The sequence below is a fragment of the Mixophyes fleayi genome, chromosome 3 (genome assembly GCF_038048845.1).
Source record: "Mixophyes fleayi isolate aMixFle1 chromosome 3, aMixFle1.hap1, whole genome shotgun sequence".
Lineage (NCBI taxonomy): Eukaryota > Metazoa > Chordata > Amphibia > Anura > Limnodynastidae > Mixophyes > Mixophyes fleayi.
Window position 1 is genome coordinate 11,287,539 of NC_134404.1, and position 18,236 is coordinate 11,305,774.

The following is an 18,236-nucleotide window of genomic DNA, read 5'->3' on the forward strand; positions in this document are numbered from 1 at the left end:
TGGTGCAAGAGATACAGCAGATAAAAATAAACTTTCACACATGCAGAGCTTCATTCCGACGCGGCTGCATTCACTTGAGTCTGGCACGGCCACATTGTGCATCGAGTACGGGCACACGCCCCTTCCCCACCCAGTTCAAAATCGTAGGCCAGCGTAACTGTCACTTACGTTGGCATGCGCACCGGTTTTTGCTTTAATTGACGTTTTATTGTTCTAATTCTGGGCATACGCAGAAGGAAATTGCATACGATACACAAAAAAAACAGAGATATGTCCCTTAATGACTTAGGCCTATAGAGTTTAGTAAACTTTTATACCAAGAATGTTGCCAAATGAATGACAAGAAAAAAAATGGTAAACTGTCAGAGGATTAATAATCATGCTGGAGCTACAGTATAATGCAAAAAGGAACTGACTAGGTAGAAGTGTTATAAGTTCTTGTTCATTGACTATGCTTTTGTAATGGTTGAATTTGTGTGTAGCTTATTCAGAACAATGCAATCTGGGGACCTGATTCATTTTGGCACACAATATGAATGAATTGTGCATTTTTTTAAAAAAAGAAACAGAAATTGGGCATACGTATGTCCGTATTCAACAAGGAGTGGATGTCAACATATATATCTGTAGATGAATACAGGTCAAGGACCACTCTGCTCTAACAGACAGTACACTGCAGGATACATACAATACATATGTGGAATATAAACTTCCAAAATAACACAAAGTAAATGTCACCTGTTATTAATATACTCATTAAGATACAACATACTCACAAGATAAAATAATGAAAAAAAGTATTTTTCTTTTTCCCCCATAAAATACATTTATTAGGGTGTTATTAATGTATTTATTTACTGTACATAAAATGCATACGCGACTATCATCACTAGTAATCCGCACTGACACCAGACCTGTAGCGAGTGATCACCTGAAGTCCCCTGTAATGTTTATTAATTTCATTGTGGTTTCCAAACCAATAACTTTAAATTGTATCAATCAATTGTTATTTTTTTTTGCTAAACAGCAATAAAATATGAGTGACATTAAATAAAAAAAATCAACGTCAAAATGGCAGCTTATATTTCTACTTAAATTAAAGTGCGCTGAAATTATATTTTCAAAAGTATTAATCAAGTAAAACAACGTTTACTGTGTGTTCTACAGGTATGTGGGAAAATGTAAATTATAACCTGGACCTTGAAAATCAAACTTTGTTCAGAGAATTGTTCTTGACTGGATTCTCTCAGGGTTTGCAGACTAGGATAGTACTGTTTGTTATGTTCTTACTAATTTATTTACTGACCATTATAGGGAACAGTCTTCTAATCTGCATTATTATCATCAGTCCTCAGCTGCACACACCTATGTACTACTTCCTCTGCAATTTATCCTTCCTTGATTTGCTCTACTCATCGAGCTCTCTTCCAAAAATGCTACTGGATGTATTTTCTAAGACAAGGAGAATTTCAATCGTTGGGTGTCTGGCACAGATGAACACTAGTCTGTTTCTTGGAGGTACTGAGTGTATACTACTGGCAGTGATGGCATATGATCGTTATATTGCAATATGTTTCCCTTTACATTATACCATATATATGAATTGGAGGACATGTAAAACCATTACAGTCATTATGTGGTCAGGAAATTTAATTTCATCAACTATTCCCAACTTCAAGCCTCTTGTGTTCTGTAGAATAAATATATTGGACCACTTTGTCTGTGAGATATTGGCTCTTCTAGAGCTGGCGTGTGGTGACGTCAGCTATCATAAAACTGCTTTATTTGTCGGAAGTTTGTTTACACTATTAGCTCCGTTTATTTTCATTGTGATGTCTTATGTTTGTATTATTTTATCTATATTAAAAATTAACTCAGCAGATGGAAGATCTAAAGCTTTTTCAACATGTGCTTCCCACCTTATTGTGGTGTTTATGTTTTATGGGACCAGTATGACCATGTATATGGGGCAAACAAATAATTTTTCATTCAAACTGAAGTATATTTCTCTTATCTATGGTGTTATGACACCTGTGCTAAATCCTTTGATTTACAGCTTGAGAAATAATGAAGTCAAAGAAGCAGTTCAGAAAGTATTGAAAAAAGATTCAAAATCGCACACATTATAAATATATCACCTACAGAAAGAAAAATTTTTATATTCACATATAGCATGAAAAATTAACCCTCAAGGTAGGAAAATAAATAAATAATTTATGAACTACAAACAATTTCTGTCAACATGACTGGAACATCCTTAGGCCATTTTATAGCAGAAATGTAAATATTTTACAGAGCAAATTTGTTGTCAGCTAAAGAAATGAACGACAAGCTAATAAGGTTTGTAAATTATTATTTGTGACTGTTGTATTATTATTATTATTATTATTATTATTATTATTATTATTATTATTAATTTTACCTTTATTTTCTCTGTATTTTTGTCATATCATAAGGATTTACATATGTTGTTTTGACTGAGTAAACATACAGTGTTATTATTAAGTTAGTACCAATTGTTAGAATTTAAGGAGAGTTTGTTAAGTTTTAGAGAGCATCAGACCGTCGGCATGGTCTTTGTCATTCAAGCTATTGTTTGAAACAATATAAGAAGTGTCTATCGACATTTTCAGCACAATATGGCTTAGTGGAGGAAGTCCTGTAAATGTCATATACCATCTGATGCCTCCAGTCTGCTAGATGCTCTGATAAGCATGAATGACAGTTGTTCTTTTAGCATAACGTAACATGAAAATATCTGACACAACATGCAATAAAAGTATAGGGTAGAGGGGATGTCAAGCAGGCTTAACCTTTATTTTGTTTAATGCCTGGTGCCCTTCTCATTTGGTAAAAAAAAAAATGCTAAAAAATTAAGGTAAGACAATTGTGATATTCATGCCTGATTAGTACAAAAATTGCAAGTGTTTGGGTATGTGGAGGAAAAACAGGGTAATAAAAATCACTGCAAAGTCCATTGTTCATCAGAAATTCAGATGTGGACTGTGGAACAAGCTTAGTACCCAGTAATATAACATCACATTCACTAATTTCTCTATTGGCCCTCTTCTCACACACAGAAGAATATTGGAATCCCGTCCAGAAGTGATGTAACAGAGAATGGACTATACCTAGGCTATGACTGGGAGCTGTTTTTAAACTGAAATCTAAGTAAATCATTTTTATTTTCTATGGTTGCTTCAAATTTATTTGTTTGATAAATCCTACTTAGTGCTGGTTACCCTGACCTTACCTTAGTTTAAGTTTGAAAACAACTACTTTCTGTAGACATCTCTATCATCCTGATTTTGAGTTAAGAGCAAAGCAAAGAAACTGAGCAAATTTAGCACCTTGGCAAAACCATATTGTATTAGAGGGGGAGGTAAATTTAAAATGTAGTGACAGATTTATAGTTGGGAAACGGCACATCATAGATCAGCTTTAAATTCAGTGTAAAAATAAAGCTATCAAGTATTTGTGTGCTACATGAAGAAACAGCCAGTATTTTCCTTGCGTTCAAAAAAATAAGTCAATTTGTACCCCTTGCATTATAACTTGCATTGGTTTGTCCTAACTCAAACTTAGGCACTATGTGCTTGGTTTAGATTTGGACGTAAGCCCATTTGCACTATGGAAAAGTGTGAATTGCATTATATTTGTTGCACTGTGCATTTGCACAATTTGCATCCATATTATGCATTGAGGGATTTTATAGTTGCATATACTTGTACATGGAAAATCAATCACGTCCCTTAGAGATGGCTTTCACTTACATTTATCCTTCAGAAACACCTTTTAGGAGTTATATCTTTGCCTGATGTAAGTTTCTGAATTCATTATGATGATGAAAGACGTATTTTTGCAATAAATGCATTTATGCACTGGAATTAAAGATACAGCTGCAGACACGAGTGTATGGACACATTACTTCTTGTAGGCAAAAGCTTCAATTGTGGGACTCATTTAGATTTGAAAGCAATTTTGCAGCCCAAATGTGCACGTAAACTCCAGGCTGTAAAGTTGCATTCCTATTAGTGTATGTTGAGCTGCTTGCATCATATTTGCGGCTAATGCAGGGGGATGAATAGAGTGAGGTCTCATTACAAAAGTAGCAACCAACATCAGGATATTACAAGCTGACCTGGTCCCAATATAACAGGGAAACCGACAGCAGGCAGTCATAGTGGGACTTCAAGAGTAGAAGGCCCACTACAAAATGCAACCCACCTCTAGGATAATACCTCCTGCTGATAGCACTGGGGCTCATGGGTGGTAGGTAATCATTCTCCAGTAGTTGTTGAAAGGTTTCTGTCTACCGTGTTACAATGCTAAATGCATTTGTATAACAAGCAAAATCTAACAGTAATTTGAACGTTCAACAAAGCAACAAGAAGAAAAATCTTCATGTTCTTTTCTTATCGACCCTTCAGGCAAAAGTGACACAGGCACAGTGAGAAGAAACCTCACAAATCCAACATAAAGTAAAACACTTGTAACGATAGCCAGGAGTTGAGACTACTAATGAGTAAACAGGACTATGGTAGTAGGGAGCACCTTCTAAAATAAAAAAATCTTGCTTCCCCCAGCTAGGTGTTAATATAATCCCTTTTTATTTCACATTTGGGCCTTCTGGATGTTGGTTCTAGTACCCTAGGGAGATGATACCTGGCCCAAGTAGATACAAGCGCTCCCCACTTGGCATCCTGCTAAGATCGACTCTTTTGGCCTTGGGAAACAATGCAGGTACCCTTAAGGCTACAGTAGATAGATAGTACCAGAGAAATATTGGTCCTGTTAATTCCCCAACTTAACCTTGTACTGAAAAATGGCCCTTATTTGGCCCTTCTTCTCTCTTTAGCCCGAAAAAGAATATTCCACATCCACAGATCCAGACATTTGTGTCACTAAGACTAGACATAATAGTCATACATTAGTGTATTACAGAACAGGCAGTGTGCATTATACTGGGACTACCCACATGGGCATTAGAAATCATAGTGGATGTCCCCTATATCAGAAGATAGGGTATTCAGAGTGGAGCTTAACCTTTATTAATGGTTCCCAGTTTTATCACAATAATGACCTGTATCTGGGAAGAAACTGGACAAGAAATACTGCAACACTACAAAGTCTCACACTTAATGTCCTATTCTTCACACAAATGCAATATAACATTTACCATGATACTCAAAGTAGTTAAAAATATATTCTCAGTTTAACCAGCACTTAGCAAAATTGTGAAATGCCTGGTAATAAATGTCTGAATACTGTTCTGCTGCTCTTTGCAATCACCTGGGACTTATTTTATTGTCATGTACATGGGGGAAATAATACATCATGAATAAATACATTTGAGTCATGGTTCATATTTTTGACCATTTTATTGTTGTTAACAAGATTACTTCTTATTATTTTAGATGGTATAAATATTTAATAAAAAGAACTAATCTTTTTGCACAGCAATAAAATTATCAAAACTATGAAGAGCTCTGAGATATCCCTAAAGATACAACATAACTTTACAATGTATAATAGACAGTAGGGATTAAAATGGTGTCTTACTAACCAAAGGAGTTTCTATTTGTTGTTTGAATACAATATTTTAAACACAATATATATACTTAACTTTCACTGATTCTTTCTGTATTTTAATATTTCATTATTAATTAATTTCAATAAGTGGGAGTTGACTTATTTGGCTGCACTGCACTCAAAAATGTCATATTCCACCTTAACTAGTAAAGCTGCAGAAATTAGCTATGTTTCCCTCCTTGATAACAACTGTATAGGTTTGGCACAATATCTGTGCTCATACCATATGATTCAACAGTAAAAAAGATGTTGATAGTATTCAAATCTCAGTATATAGAGGACTACTAAATGACCAAGGGTGAATTGATAATTGGTCCGGATATATGGATAATGGGTGTATTAGTGATGATCAAATACCGATTGACATATTTACACAAATAATGCCCGGTAGATAATACACTATATGTAACTCTAAAACCAACTAAGATCAAGATAAAAAGCATAAATCAGGGAAGATATATAATATATGTACAAATATACGTTAATAATAGTACTAATTGTTTCAAATAAACCCAATTTGATCGTGAATCAAAAGGTACCGTATTATCCAGAGCAGTCTGCATGGAAATGACCTTCAGGAAGTCCTGTGCAAGTCTTTTATGATGGATGGAGTTGCATACGATGGATAGCAAAGTGGTTCTAAATGAATTGTTCTTTGTGTGTACATTTGGACTGAAAAAAGGAGGATCCACAATAGTAGATGTATTTGTCCTGTTAGTTGTAAATGAGAAGTCCACAGTAGTAGATCAAATGTCTTGAATGGGAACAAACTTAATATATTGTATTTGTCTCAAGGAAACCTTGTTCATTGAATCTTTAAGAAGTGATATCCAAAACAATACTTGAGGTTATTATTATTATTATTATTATTAATATTTATTTATAAGGCGCCACAAGGCATCCGCAGCGCCGTACAGAGACAAACAAAATCACAATACAATGGGAGACAGCACAGTACAGTAAACACAGCAACTCAGTACGCTCAATGCACAGCTAGAGAGGGCGGGGAAGGGGGAGGGAGGATCCGCAAACAACGGGGCCCAAGAAGGAGGGCGCGGAAGACAGGGAGACCCTCAGGGGGGAGGAGGGAGCGAGAGTGGACGTGGGATGGAGGACTCTCGAGGAGGAGGGCTAAGTAGCTGGAGAGCAGAGTTAGAAGTGGTGGAAACAGGAGGAGAGATGGCCCTGCTCAGAGGAGCGTAAAATCTAAGGGGAGGGGTGGACAGACAGAGAGACGCAGGGAAGAGAGGGAGAGTAGGGGGACAGAGGCAGAAGATAAGGTAGGAAGTTAAGTGGGAGACAGAAAGGCTTTAAGAAAAAGGTGGGTTTTTAGGGCCCGTTTGAAGCTGGACAGATTAGGGGAAGTTCTGATGGAGGGAGGGAGCTTGTTCCAGTGGAGAGGGGCAGCGCGGGCGAAGTTTTGATGTTTCAAAAGTTTTTGATGTTTCGAAGTTTCGAGGTGTTGATCTTAATGTGAAGAATATATTTGCCCTAAATTCCACAGTATCTCGAAGTAAGTGAAGATACAGGATTAAGTGAGGTGTGCAGTGATGCTTTATAACAACTAACTAGCCTAAAGCTGGCTGTGCTAATATTGATTCAGAAAGTCACTAAATGTTAAAGCTAAAAAAAAAAGTTATTTATTTAAAAGCATTACAAGTAAAACTTATTTAATAGAATATAAATATAAACATTCAGAAAAACAAATTTATACAATATTGACTTATCCAGAACTAATCAACTCAGCATGATATCGTATATGACCAGTGTAGCTCCATACCAAAGCATATTAACTGCCTAAACTCCCACCGGTCGGCTACCTCTCTTTCTCATCCCTTCTTCCCTTCTCCCCCTTCCTCGACTCCGTCTCCGTTTCTCCCGTCTCTCCATCTCATCCATGTGTCTGTCAGTCTTCCCCTCCCTTTAGATTGTTCGCTCCTTTGAGCAGGGCTCTCCTACCTCCTGTTTCCATCACTTTTAACTGCGCTATCCAGCTACTCAGCTCACCTCCTCTTAGTCCCTCTGCCCTCTATCTCCTCTCGCTTCTCTCCGCTCCCCTCAGTGAATCTTAACCTGTCATCCGTGCCCACCCTCTTGGGCCATAGTTACCTGCCTATACTCACTTTTCCCCTCCCTCTCTTTCATGCTGTGCCTGAGCCCCCAGAGTTATAGTACTTACTGTTACTTGTACTGTGCTGTTTCACCTTTTACTGTGCCATTGTTTGTCCTTGTACGGCGCTACGGATACTTTGTGGCGCCCTATAAATAAAAATTAATAATAATAATAATAATGTTAAAAAATAGCAACATGCAACACAAAAAAACACATTAATAAATCTCTTATGCACACTAAACTCAAAGGAACAGGTGCCCTAATGAACCTAATAGATCGATATGTAAATAACTGTATCTATTGCTTCAACCAATATGTAGCATGAGTTAGCTAATACAGCTCACCGTGTGCACTCTAGATGTGCCCGATTGATGTGTAGGGATTGTAGGTGTAGAAGAAAACGGCTCCGTGGATCAAATGTGAGGTGGAAGATACAGCGTGCGTTCCAGCACGGGGGATGTATGACATCCGGTATTTGGATATCAGGAAATGTCTGAAAATGGGATTACCCAATGCGTATGTTTGTAATTGATCTTCTCTTTTGTCATATGTTAAATGTGTCGTATGTTTTTTTGTCATATGTCCATATGATATTTTAATTAAATAAACAGACAGCGCTACTGGTAAGTTAGTAATCAGTGTTGCAATTCAAGGAGCAATTGCTTAGTTTTAGAAGGAATTCCAACTTCAGCCATTAGCATGGAACTTGCCATGAAAGGTCTTCATATGAGGGATAAATATGATGTTCTTTGGCATGAAAAAATGTACATGAGTAACATAGGATGATGATTATTTTGCTGTAGGATAACTTTAGTAATATAATACTTGCACCCTTGTATCTGTCTGCCTGGTGAACCTACTGGAAGATCATTGAGAATCGAAAGCGTAAAACCAGCTTAGCAGGAAATCGTTACAGTCCAGCCATATTCTACTTATAGTTTGGTAGGGGTTTGCTACAGCTTGGCATGGACACTGTCAACAATGTGGCATGGAAGCAAGATAAGAAAGATCTGTGAGAGATGAAAGCAGAGTTGCTCCGGCAACTGCCTTAGCAGCACTGTCTTCAGAGACATCTTGACCGAAGCCTATATAATCTGGTACTTGGAACTACAACAACAGCCTGACCAAAGCCAAAACACTCTCACCATGCTGGTGTAACAATATTGGAGTTCGTATAGTAACTGTATCAGGACCACTGGTGCAGAACAGCTTGGCCTGGAGTCCTGTTGCAGCTTGGCACAACACCTTACTACATTTTTGTAAGATCTTAAAAACACTTCAGTACCACTTACAAATCATATTGATTTAATGGTTGTCCTGGAAACTGCCTCAACTGCATAGACTGGTCCAGCATAATTATTAGCTAAGAGCTTGGCCCAAAAAATGGTACACACTCAGTGCAGTGGTGTACCATTGTCGCGTTACCCCTGCAATTGCCTCAGTAGTACATTTTCAACTAGAGCTTGGCCTGAGACTTCAGCTTGATCCAATTAAGTTATTCTATCATATCTTTTTTGCGACTCTGGGATGCTGTGGGAGCTTTTTGAACTTGGTGTTTTGTTCTGGCCAATCCTTGTTTTTGTACAAAGTTGCTGTTGTTTTATAGTTTATAATTATTCTGTAATAAAGCTACCATTGCTTCTTTCTACTCTTATTGTCAATGTGATCCATCAACCCCTAGGTACTGGGATTATACTGTGAGTTTAGGTTCTAACATCCTGGTATTGTGAGGAATCACAACAGTAGCTCGAGATGACAGCTGTCAGAAACAGTTCACAATGACAGTTACAAACACCTACTCTCATTTCCTCAGCACTCTGCTAAGAACATAAATCTAGATAGTCACCTCACATGGACTACTGCACAGTATTCTTTATTTTGCAATCAGCTCTTTAGTGAAAAGGTGAAGACAAACAGAAAAAAATATTTCACCTGTTTGTAACTTTTAGAAGTCTCTTAGTTCTACCAAACTTTTTCAGGATAAAGTTTTGTTTTGGCATTCTCTGCTTGTGCTTGGAAGAACTATTTTGTTTGAGTGTACATCAGAAGTCTGCATTCTCCAAACCTTTGACATTGGCTTCCTCCATCACTGTTCTACCTTCTACAATACTTTGACTTCAGCTTGTACCTCAAGATCAGTTCCCTCAGGACTAAGCGGCTTGGCCAGATGTGATGTGTCTCTGATAGCTACCCCAGGAAAGTTTTATTTTCCTGGGAGCTGCCAGCGCCATGACAGTTATTTTGACACCAAGAAATAATAGATACTATTTTATTTACAAACATTTGCACGAAAAACTTTTATTATTAAAATCTTTTATTAGTCCAAGTTCAAAAAAATTTAAATATACGTTCTATATCTCCTCACTCAATTATTCTGTTCTTACCAACTAAGGAAATACAGGAAGATTTAGAGAAATAGAGAAACACATAGAGAAAGGTGTGGAAGGAAGAACCTGTGCTCAAATAGCTTCTCCATCTGATACTGTAGTCCTATTAATTTCACTGATGGATGACAATGAGATTAAAACTTCCACATTGACATCCTTCACTTCAGGAATGATCCATATTATTTGGCAGTCTGCCATTATAATACAATCGACTCCAAACAGCTGGAAATTCAGTCAAAGAATGGATCCATCTTTGTGTGAAATACAGAAATAGTTTTAGTTATGAACTAAGCCTAAATTGATTTAATTATTTTTTTTAGAATAAATCTAATTTATTCCATAAAATAATCCTACAAAAATGGGCTCAGGCTGCTGTATAAAAAGACTGCTAAAGCATCTCAATCTAATCAAATCAGGATACAGCGCTCTGGAAGCTCTGTTTGAGGAATATATATATATATATATATATATATATATATATATATATATATATATATAAAACATTAGACAGTATATGGCAGAAGTGCCCTGTCAAAGTATAAAACCACATCTAGTGTATGTGTGTTAGTGTGTGTATATATATATATATATATATATATATATATATGGGTTAGTGAAGTTTAGTTATCATCCCATTTTAGAAACAATAGTTACTAATGTACTGATCGTTCTCCACATGTATGACTTAACACACTTACACATGGTTATTAATAAGAAAAAAATAATAAAATATGACATAAAGAAAATTATATAATAAACAATAAATGTTATAAAGATTTTAAATATAATGTGTATTAATAATGAATAGTTAGTTGTAAATATAATATAATTTATTTTATCACTCACACAGTGAAAGATATGATTATCTAATTGTAAAGCACTACAGAATTTGCTGGAACTGATGATGATGATGATGAAGAAGGTTCTTACAGTGAATATACAATGATTTTTAAATATAGCAGTTTGAGGGAAAGATAGAATTTGAGGGCATTACGGGAATCAACATAAATACTGAATTTGTTTTATAAAAAACATGATAATTCATAATTCATTCATAACACTAAAAACATAATGCAAATAATTGAGATACTTTATCAAGGAAAATTAGCACTAATAGTCATAAATAATGGATAAATCCTATGTAAGTACAGATACACATGATATTTTAATATGCATAAAAAACATAAGAAAATGGCACAGAATAATATATATATAGGATTACGATCTCTAACTGGACATAAATATGAGGAATATGATGAGTTAATCTTGGAAAAACTCAGGGAAATGTCATAGAGATAAAAGAACATATGTCTAAATAATACTAGTGGACCTGTGAATGGGAAAGCTAAAAATTAAAAAAGCACAATATTAATAAGCAACTGATCAGCATTGCCAATCTGGAATGATTAGGAGACAAATAAATTGTGTAACAGTAATAATCTAAATAAGACATATATTTAATTACTGAAAGATGATTAACATAGAGAATTTTAAGAGATATTGTTGTGCCAGAATTAAAAAACTAGCAAACATAGTCACTATGAAATAATAAACAGTGACACTAACAGATTGCTAGTAAATATGAAAATAAGAGAACTACATTGACAAAAACAAACATTAGTAAAAGTTGGCTAAAAATATTAAAGGCATATAAAGCACTGTTATACAGTTATTATATCATCCCAATTGATGACATATACGAATGAGTGATAGTGCATTCATAGTTTCCCTTACAGGTATAAAGAAGTAGAATAAATAATAAAAAATTTGAATAATTGCAACAGTGAGCGGCTAATAAGATACTAACATACTGTAACTAGAAAAGTAATACTACTACTTAATAGGGCTTATAAGGATGCCATAGGCTAACTAAAGAACACTAATAACCTCAAGTATATTAAAACATTTTCCCATACAGCCTAAGAAACCCTAAAGCCATATAAATTATTGATGGAAAGATTTTACTCAAACTAGGTTTATTACAATCTCAGATATCAAGACATATTCTAAATATATGAACTAACGTACTGACCACCTAGGGTGTAAAATGTCTTAAGCTTGGTACACACTACAGCAGCACCAGCATTTGTCTCACATATCAACCCTGCACTCCCTCTTTCCTAATGCATGTTACGCTCTGTGCCCACATTTTACTCTCACAGGTCACCCCTGCGCATAAGATTTTCTCACAAATATCAACCTGCTCACCAGCTTTTCTCACACGTTAAACCCTGCGCACCAGATTTTCTCTCATATCACACCCCTTACACACCACCTTTTCTCACACATGTCACCCCCTGTCCACCAGCTTTTCTCACACATATCACCCCCTGCACACCAGCTCTTCTTACGTCATCCCTTGCGCACCAGCTTTTCTATCACATTTCAGCCCCTGCACATGAATTTTTAGCACACCTGACAAAGGCACAGGGGGTGCGCCACTTTTTGTCACACGACATCCCATGTACCCCAGCTTCTCTCAAACATGACTCCCCTGCACACAAGCTTTTCTCACACATCACCCCCTGCACACCAGCTCTTCTCACATTATCCCTTGTGCACCAGATTTTATTTCATATATCACCACTTATACACACCAACCACCATAAATTCTTACCAGATTTTCTCTCGAATGCCATCAGATTTTCACACAGATGCCACCTTTATGCCCAACAGATTTTCTCTCACTTATCACCCAATATGTACACTAGTTTTTCCTCCATATGATACCCCATATGCCCACCAGTTTTTCTCTCACAAGCTACCTTAAATGCTTACCAGATTTTCTCACAGATGACACCCCATATGCACACCAGCTTTTCTCTAACATGTCACCCTTATTTCCAATAGTTTTTTTTCTCATTGATACCCCATAAACTCACCAGTGTTTACTCACATGCCACCAGATGTGCTCACCAGCTTTGCATCCCCAGGTCACCCAATCTGCCCAGCAGCTTTTCTCTCACATTACCCCCTGCAACTAACATATGACCACCAGATATTCTCTGATATGGTACACTAATATGCACCAGCTTTGCACACATGCAAGGTTTAAATCACATCGAGTCACTAATATTACATTGAATATCAACAGTGGGTGTCCATTTGCATACAACACACTTGCATTAGAATCCATTTTAAATGTCCCGCACCTTCAGTGACATCACTTAATTTATTTACTGCTCTGCTGGGGGCGGCTCCCATAAGGCCAATAATTTAATAAATAATGAAAATAAAAACTGCATGCCCCCATCACAAATCAGAACCAGCCCTCTGTTGCTATCCTAGGCTGGCACTTGCAAAATTGGTGGGACAAAAAGCATGGTGTCCCCCCTAAATTTACAGATAACAGCATTAGCGTGAGGACCGCATGTCCTAGTGGGTTCTTTGAAATCACCTAGACAGACTTTGCATGCAGTTTATTTTGTAGATAGTAATACAGACATGTGGATATACAATCACTGGACAGAAGCGATTATTGCACGTACAGCATACACATGTGATGGAAGTGCAGTTGCTAGTCACTGCTTCATGAACACAGCATACAGATGTGAAGGAAGCACAGTTACTATGCACTAATTCACTACTCTCCCAAACAGTCAAAAACACAGGTTATACCCACTTCAATATTCCCGCAGTGGTGGTGCTAGTGACGGGTGGATTAGGGGTGGTAGTCAGCTTATGATAGGTGGGAAAATGATAAGACTTAACCCTGAGGGTCCTCCTCCTATCATGGTTGGGGACCTTTGACTGACTGTGGAGAAAATGCCTCAGAATCTAATCGAGGGTACTAGTATGCAATGTCTTTCTTGGCTAACCATGATAAGATTGATAATATCTGCACATGCTAGTTGTTTAACCCAGACCTATTGTTCTCTTTTACCCCTGATTAAACACACCACCTGACCACTTTTAAGAATAACTTGTCAACTTGTAGAACAATTAATATAAATATTCACAGTATGCAATATTAATACAATGGTGCCTTTCTCATAGAAAGTCAATTCGTATTGTAAACAACATATTTTACCATTTAATCTACAACATGTGACTTATACTAGCCAAGTATTAAATACATATTGTCAAGTACATAACTGTGTTAATAATCACATTGAAATATATCACAACATTGGCATACTGTATATTCGCAATATATAGCAACATTCGTGATACAACTATAAAACACATGTACATAATAAAACCACATTGAACCACTGGATAACGTTGCCACTAGTAGCGTGCAAAATTCCTGTGCTTAGAGGCACCATTTAAATCAAAGTCCAATGGTAGTGGAGGAGCTGTACCAGGAGTATAAAAGTCCATTAACCTGATCCTTGGTTCCCTTACAACCAGGCTTTGTAAGCAGTGGCTGGTGGCCCTTTGGCAGAGAAACCTGCAGCATGGGGTTTCTGTGCCATAATGTTAAACCAACCACAGGGTGGTCTGCACGGGGCTGGAATACCTAGGGAGATCGAGTCCGCAAAGAAAATGCCCCCCTTCTAGGTTTCACCAGCCACATGCTGAGAAGTACTTGGGCTCTTCCCACACTCCTGGGATGGTGGATGTGGGGTAATAGTAATTTAGAAGTGTAGGATGGGTCCTCTGGTAGGAAATGTAAAATGAAATGTCTGTCCATTCTCTGTGATCCTTAATGTCACTTAGTTGTGCTTAAAAATATCCTTAAGCAAGTATATTGTATTGGAGAAGTCCTGAATTATGATTATTTTAACTCCCTAATGTGCAAGTTTTGTTGCTTAGGATGGACTTGCAGAACTATTTCTTGATACATATAATTTAGCAATGTTATCAAATGTAGTCTCCATTTAGCTCTAAAGTCTGAGTGTTCCTGCACTACTGGGTGACGCCTCTCTATCATATAAGTTTTTTAAAAGATGCACAGGTTGAAAACAGCAGACAGATCTTGGGTAAAGTTTTGATTTTGTTCTTTTTAGAGATGCCAAAAAATCACAAGTTTTTCCTACGATTCCTATTTTTGAGGTAATCTTTATCTAGCAAGTGAGAAATGGTTTCTATCTTCTCTGTTATGATGAGTTTCATGAATGCTACTGTGTGTTTGTGCATTTTTTACTACGAGCTGCCATCCCTAATATGCATTGGCTCTGATCAGTAGTCTGACAGCTCACAGACATAATGGAAGTGTTTAGCAATTCTAACATTTATCACAATGGTAATAGTATGCTAAAAGAAATTAAGAGTACAGTGATAAGTTAATTTCCATCAAAAAGGACTGAACAGCGCTAATATAAAAAATACTCGCAGACAGCATTCACATTTTTTTGTTTAATAAAGTATGTTCTTTAAATTCCAAGCACGAACAGTCTGAAATTGCATTTAGATAACCAAACCCAACAGTAATTTGCACACTCAAGAAAGCACTTGACCTTGTGTTAATACAGAATTGTAAGACTAGAAGGCAGATATGATGATGACACACTGACCATGAACCTCACAAATCCGACATAAAATAACACTATTGTAATGATATCTACAGAGGACTACAAGGGACTATAGTAGGTGGAAGCCAGTTCTGAATCCACAAACCTTGCCTCCCCCACCATGGGTCTCTTATAGCCTCCTTCTTATCTCACCTCTGTCAGTATCAGCAGTCCTAGACATCACTGATCTACCTCCAACACTCAGCAGTCCACTGATTGCTGGACTTCCCAACTAAAATTTTTAACAGAACCTAGTTGGGCTCAACTTCAACCTCATCATCATCATCATTTATATAGCGCCACTAATTCTTCAGCGCTGTACAGATAAATCACAGACATCAGTCCCTGCCCCATTGGAGCTTACAGTCTAAATTCCCTAACACACAGACAGACTAGGGACAATTTGTTAGCAGCCAATTAACCTACCAGTATGTTTTTTTTAGGAGTGTGGGAGGAAACCGGAGCACCCGGGGGAAAACAAAGAAAATGCAGGGAGAACATACAAACTCCTCACAGATAAGGCCATTGTCTGGAATGGAACTCAAGACCCCAGTGCTGAGAAGTGCTAACCATTTAGCCACCATGCTAGAGATGACATAACACCTCTCTGGTGTTACCACTAACCTCCGGTACAGATGATATATGTGGGGAATCATCAATCAAGCAGCCACTAAATAAACCTGCTCAGTACACTCCTCAGTGCCTGAGTATCAATGTCCAACATCGATACTCCAGCTCCAGGACTACCTGGAAGTACAGCAGCTCTTCATGTTTCTTCGACTATCCAGTTTCCGGACAGCAGCACACCCATAACCGCATCTGCTAGGTTTTCGGTCCTTATACCAGCTAAGTACACTGCTGCTTTCACAGAGGGAACCAACTACACTGGTATGCAACCTGGGTCCTCACTGAGCGCCTTCCAACCAGTGCCAAGACCTTCATGTACCTTAGTACACGCTACACAGTGCCTACAAACTCTGTCTACTCAGTTGTACGTCACCAAACCCCCACACTTTGTGTACTCAGCTGTACCCTCACCATTTTGCCTACAGTGTCAAAGACCTCATTGTATTCATGTTGGACAACTTCTTTTTGTTTCACATTCATACATTTTCTGGTGTGTTCTCCTGTAGATTCAAAATCTCAGGTTCTCACAAGCACTGGGACATCTGGGTGTTAAACTCAAGTTCCGAGTGGAAGAATACCATTGCCTAGTTTAATCTAGAGTTGATTGGCCCTAGTGGATGGGACCACCTATCTCTCCCTCTACATCCTGCTACAATTGACTCCTATGAGTAGTCAATCTTAAGAGGATTTGAAGGGATAGTTGGTGTTGGGAAAAAATGCAAGGTAAACCAAGGGAACAAAAGTACCAGAGAAAGGAAAGGTCTTGTTAATTCCCCAATACTGCAGTTATGCCCTATATCCCTCTTTAGCCCTGTAATCTTCTTCAACATCAAGAAAATTGTGCAACTAAGACCAGGAAAATACTCAAACATTAGTGCATCACTGGAAAAGTACATTATACTGGGGCTACCAACATGGGCATTAGGCATCATAGGGTATGTCCTCTGTATTAGATGGAAGGGTATTCTGAGTGGGCATAATCTTTATTAATAACAGACAAGAAATGGGCAGCACCACAATGGCTGAAGTTTAAACCCACTTAAATCAGTATCCTTTACAAACACCAATATTGCATTAACATTAATACACAAAACAGTTAAAATATATTATCAGTTTAAACAGCACATAGCAAAATTTTGAAGGTTGTCTGGTCACCAAGGAGTGAATACTGTTTTGTTGCTCAATGGGATCACCTGGGACTTTTCCTTTGTTTTATGCACACTGGGGAAATACTTTATTATGGGCAGTTAGCAAAATGCATTTGACTATAAATAAGTCTGACTCTTGCAATTATTATCATTATTCAATGATTATCATATAAAAGTCTTTCAGAAATGAAAAGATAGAAAGAATGGACTGAAGAGAAAGAACGTGGCTAAGGTATTGTCATTACATAATTATTTTACACACATTTGTTTTCTATTGTTTGTAGAAAGGAAACATGTCTGTCTATGGCAATATAACTGCATCACATAAATACAAATTCATTGATTATTTATATCATATATATTTATATATGCATTTATATTACCATGGGCCTAGTCTCCTAAACAATGCAGGTCAGACAGACCATTGGCCATTTCTTTTCTGTTTTTAAATGATATTGCCCAGACTGCTTTATGTCCAGCCTAAAATGGGGCATTTAGGTGTAGTTTACAAACAAACCTTCTTGTCACATTTAACCTCCTAAACAGTGAGGTTAGTGCACATCATTTTACCTGCATGTCAGTGATATTTGAAGCATAGATGTCAGTTTAGGTACCCGCAGGAAATGAGGACCCTTGAAGTTTGCTTACAAGTTTATAATGTATTCATCAAGTTTGAACCAATTTCTCTTATGTCTATGGCTAGGTATACTTAGATTTGTATATTTAAGTACAAGAGCCGACAGCAACTATTCTAGTAAAATGGTTTATGCCAATGTTTTATTGGTAGTTTGCCTACTGCAATGTGGCTTACATATAAAACAGACATTAGGCTAAAAGGAGATTTTATTCATAATCTTTATGTTCTGAGCTCCCAAAGCAGGACTTTCTTATGAAACAGAGAAAGAGTTATAAA

At 37.1% G+C, this 18,236-nt stretch overlaps 1 protein-coding gene across 1 annotated transcript in view; it reads left to right on the forward strand.

The window, feature by feature from the left end:
* The window catches only part of LOC142142556 (olfactory receptor 2K2-like), a 48,971-nt gene extending 46,842 nt beyond the window's left edge, over positions 1–2,129 (forward strand). The window contains exon 3 of the mRNA XM_075200436.1: positions 1,168–2,129. Coding sequence (XP_075056537.1) covers positions 1,168–2,129 — 962 coding nt within the window. The remainder of the gene's footprint in view (positions 1–1,167) is intronic.
* Positions 2,130–18,236: the final 16,107 nt, after the last annotated feature.